Source organism: Monopterus albus, unplaced genomic scaffold (assembly GCF_001952655.1).
Source record: "Monopterus albus unplaced genomic scaffold, M_albus_1.0 scaffold56.1, whole genome shotgun sequence".
NCBI classification, from domain to species: domain Eukaryota; kingdom Metazoa; phylum Chordata; class Actinopteri; order Synbranchiformes; family Synbranchidae; genus Monopterus; species Monopterus albus.
In genome coordinates, this window is record NW_018127936.1 from 2,111,442 (window position 1) to 2,115,129 (window position 3,688).

General features: G+C 40.2%; 1 protein-coding gene across 3 annotated transcripts in view; it reads left to right on the top strand.

Annotated features, from left to right (window-relative positions):
* The first annotated feature begins 3,016 nt into the window (after positions 1 to 3,016).
* The window catches only part of mlxip (MLX interacting protein), a 13,476-nt gene continuing 12,804 nt past the window's right edge, over positions 3,017 to 3,688 (top strand). For all 3 annotated transcript variants that reach the window (XM_020602514.1, XM_020602515.1, XM_020602516.1), the window contains exon 1: positions 3,017 to 3,650. In XM_020602514.1, coding sequence (XP_020458170.1) covers positions 3,328 to 3,650 — 323 coding nt within the window. In that variant the 5' untranslated portion in view covers positions 3,017 to 3,327. The remainder of the gene's footprint in view (positions 3,651 to 3,688) is intronic.

Sequence of the window (3,688 nt, forward strand, 5' to 3'; positions counted from 1 at the left end):
TCTCCAGTTTGTGGTTTATTACGTGTGGCTTTACAAGTAGCTAATTCATCAACTCTTACCTTTTTGAAAAACAACTCAATGTGGCATCTGTTTTTTTTTAACAAACAAATAATGTATTGCTCTAACATTAGTTTTGCCTATACGTTCTCTTGCTGATAATTTTGGATAGTCTTTCATAACCTTATATGAATTTACATATGTCAGATATCACTGTTAAATTCATAACACATTTATTGGTGAAGATCTTTTATTTATTTGTTTATTTTAATAAACAAAAACCATTTTCAAAGAACTATAAATAGGGAAGAGCTATAATGGACAATGGCTGAGATAGCCTGAGAGGGGGCTTGTTTTGAGGATATGGAAGCACAGTTGGCTCTGTAGTTAATGTGTAGTCTAAGTTGTCACAGTGCTAGATTTTTAATTGTTACCTTTAGGTTTTCACATTGTTTTTGGTTTAATAATTGTGAAAACATCAACTGTAATGCCTGTAGACTGAAAAAAAACTTGAATTTTATAGTCACTTCAAAGCTCCAACACTCATATTATTAAGAATTTGACTCCAGGGGGGTACCATCAGAACCTCTGCAGACTTGCACCTTCATGTTTGTTTGTTTTTTAACCTTAAGCTCAATCTATGATGGCTATATGGAAATACAATTATACATAGTGGTGGTAAAACAGTCTTAAACAGATTACAAAGCAGCAAGAACCTAATGTTAAAGATGATATTTAATAACAGTGTATTTTTACTTAAAGCCAATTTACCTACCTTACTACAACTTTATATTTAAGTTGGCGCAGCTTGAGTTATACAATATATTGAATGTTATGTTTGTTCTGATAAAAGCTAAATTAACCTGCTGGATTTTTGAAGGGAGTTGGGTCACTTTATATCAACAAAAGAAACAAGGAGCTTAAAGTGAAACGAGGTGCGCTGTCCTTGGTGCTGAAGAGAAGAATCCTGAACAACTTTTGACTCAGGAATCTGAATCACTGACCTCAGCATCTACCCCTGTCCATCTTCCACCAATAACAAATAGTCTGCAGAAACATGATTCAGTTTCACATTTGTAGTTTTCACTACACATTAATTTCATTTACAGTTTTTATGAGTTAACGTTTTACACAAAATGTGATTAAAAGATATCTGATTCTTCATTAACAGTATTTTGATATTTGTTTACATTTTTATACCACTGCACAGGGAACAGCAGTGGCTGGAAAAATAATTCTACATGGTGTCAACCTGTACACTTGACCGTAAAATTCAATGTATTTGTATAGCGCCAAATCACAACAAAAGTCATCTCAGGACACTACATAGTAAGGTCTAGACCATACTATATGGTTATAGTATGGTTATACCTATAGAGAAAACCCCAACAAATCCCCCTTGAGCAAGCACTTGGCAACAACGGGCAGGAAAAGCCACCTTTACTGGAAGAAACCTCCAACAGACTCTGGCTCTTGGCCATACTGCCTCAACAGGTGAGTGGATAGTTCTCAGTCATCACCATCATGGAAAATAAGGCAAATGCACACAAAGTGTCTTAGAGCTTAGTCATCTGAGTTGTCTGTCTCTGCCAAGAACCTAAAACGCACTCCTGGTTGGTATCGCAGCTACGACGCAATAGAGCTCTGACAACAATCTTATCTACATATGAAACTACTAAATGTATCCCTACATTGTCTACAATACTTTACAGGGGTGGGATAAATTCCCCTTCTGGGAGGCCTCCCATATCCAGAAAATCGAATAAGTATACGAAATGCAAAGCTTTACCTCACCAGGCCTACCTGAAGCGTGAGTCTGCCCCTTGAAACTAGGCAGAGCGAGAGAAATTTAACCCTAAAGTAAAATAAAGTTATTAAAATCTGGATGATGATGATTTTGAAAACAGCACAACAGTTATAGGTTTACAACATATCAAAGCACAACTTAATGTATGGATAATTGCTCATTAATCTAATGACTAAACCCGCCCAGGTACTTCCACCATTTAAATTCAAACAAAGCCTTCAAGTCATCAAGAAATAATCTGATATCTTAAAAAAACAACAACTCAAGTCTATCAACTCTAGAGGAAAGGTTACAGTTATCTCATCCACAGTGGTGTGGACTCTGGTAAAGCTGACTGACCTTCCCTGATACAGCTGATACAGTCCTTTCAAGATCTCATCAAGTCAGTGCCAACTCTCAGGACCAAACAGGTTGGTGCAGACGTCTACAGCCGGGCTCCTCACTTCTGATGGGTCAGTTATGGTCAATACTGGTACGTAGATCAATACTGGAGCACACGCCCCAGTAAAAGGGGTCTAAGGATGCCTATGACATTGGTGCCAGCCTGCCCTCCATGGAGGACCTGTACACCTCAAGGGCCAAAAGGAGGGCAGAGAAGATTTCTACAGACCCCTCAGATCCTGTTAATTGTTAAAACTTTATTTGTCATTGCAACACAAACAGTTTGAACCCCTCCACTCTGGACAGCACTACAGGTCACTGTACGCCAAAACAACCAGACACAAGGACAGTTTCTGCCAATACACCGATGAACACTTGACCCATGACTATAACAGAGCGACAACCCTCCGTGCAATACCTTGTAATTATATTTTTGCATATGTATATACACATATTTTATAAGTACTTTATTTTGATTTTTACATTTTCCACATTCCTTTCGTTTTTTGGACATTCTTTTTGTTTTCGTTTTCTCAGTCTTGTTTACACATTATATATGCACATCAAGAGCCACTGTACCGTAGTCACATTCATCGAGTGGTCAACACACCGGACCAGTAAGAACGTTTACTTGTAATGAAGTAGTTTAAAATAGTTATTCTGGTACTTCCAGCAGAAGTCAATGAAGCCTACATAATTCAGAATAATTTCTTGCCAAGTGTGCTGTTCTTTTCTGCACCAAAACGGAGAACTACACCGTGTGCCAGCCGTCGCTCCTATTTTGAGTTCTCTAGTGGGTGGGGCTCTGATTTCGACCAATCACAAACACTTGAACACAGGAACTTCCTGCTCTGGACAGAAGAGACTGGGAAATTTTTGTGTGTGTCAGCTGGTCCCCAAGACTCTCAGTTACGTCAACTATCGATCAGGACAAGAAGTTAACTCGGACCATAAATTAACAACGAGCGTTAAAAATGAGTCAACCGAGGATTGGGATTCCAAGGCACGAAAATGACAAACTTTAACCAGCAGCCCACCTTAACTGCATTTTAGAGCACTGTTGGCAAGCCTCATGAAAGGGAGAGCTTTATTGTCCTAGCTAGCGGGCTAACGTTAGCTGTTTGTCTGGTGGAGTTATCGACATGGCTACTAGAGAGATGACTTTTCGGCAGAAATACCGTCGCCCACCATCGAGCATAAAGCAGGAGCAGGACGACGACTCGGACGTGGAGGAGTCTCATCTGGGGCCGAGGAGGACAGACGGGCTGGAGTCGCAAATCATTCACAGCGGACACTTCATGGTGTCCTCGCCCCACAGCGAGCACCCCCCGAAGAAAGGCTACGACTTCGACACTGTCAACAAACAGACCTGTCAGACGTATCGTTTTGGCAAGGCGAGCATGTCGCACTTCTCTATAGACGCCTCACTGACCAAACTGTTTGAGTGCATGACTCTTGCGTACAGGTGAGTTACAACACACCTCACCACCCCGTATTCACATG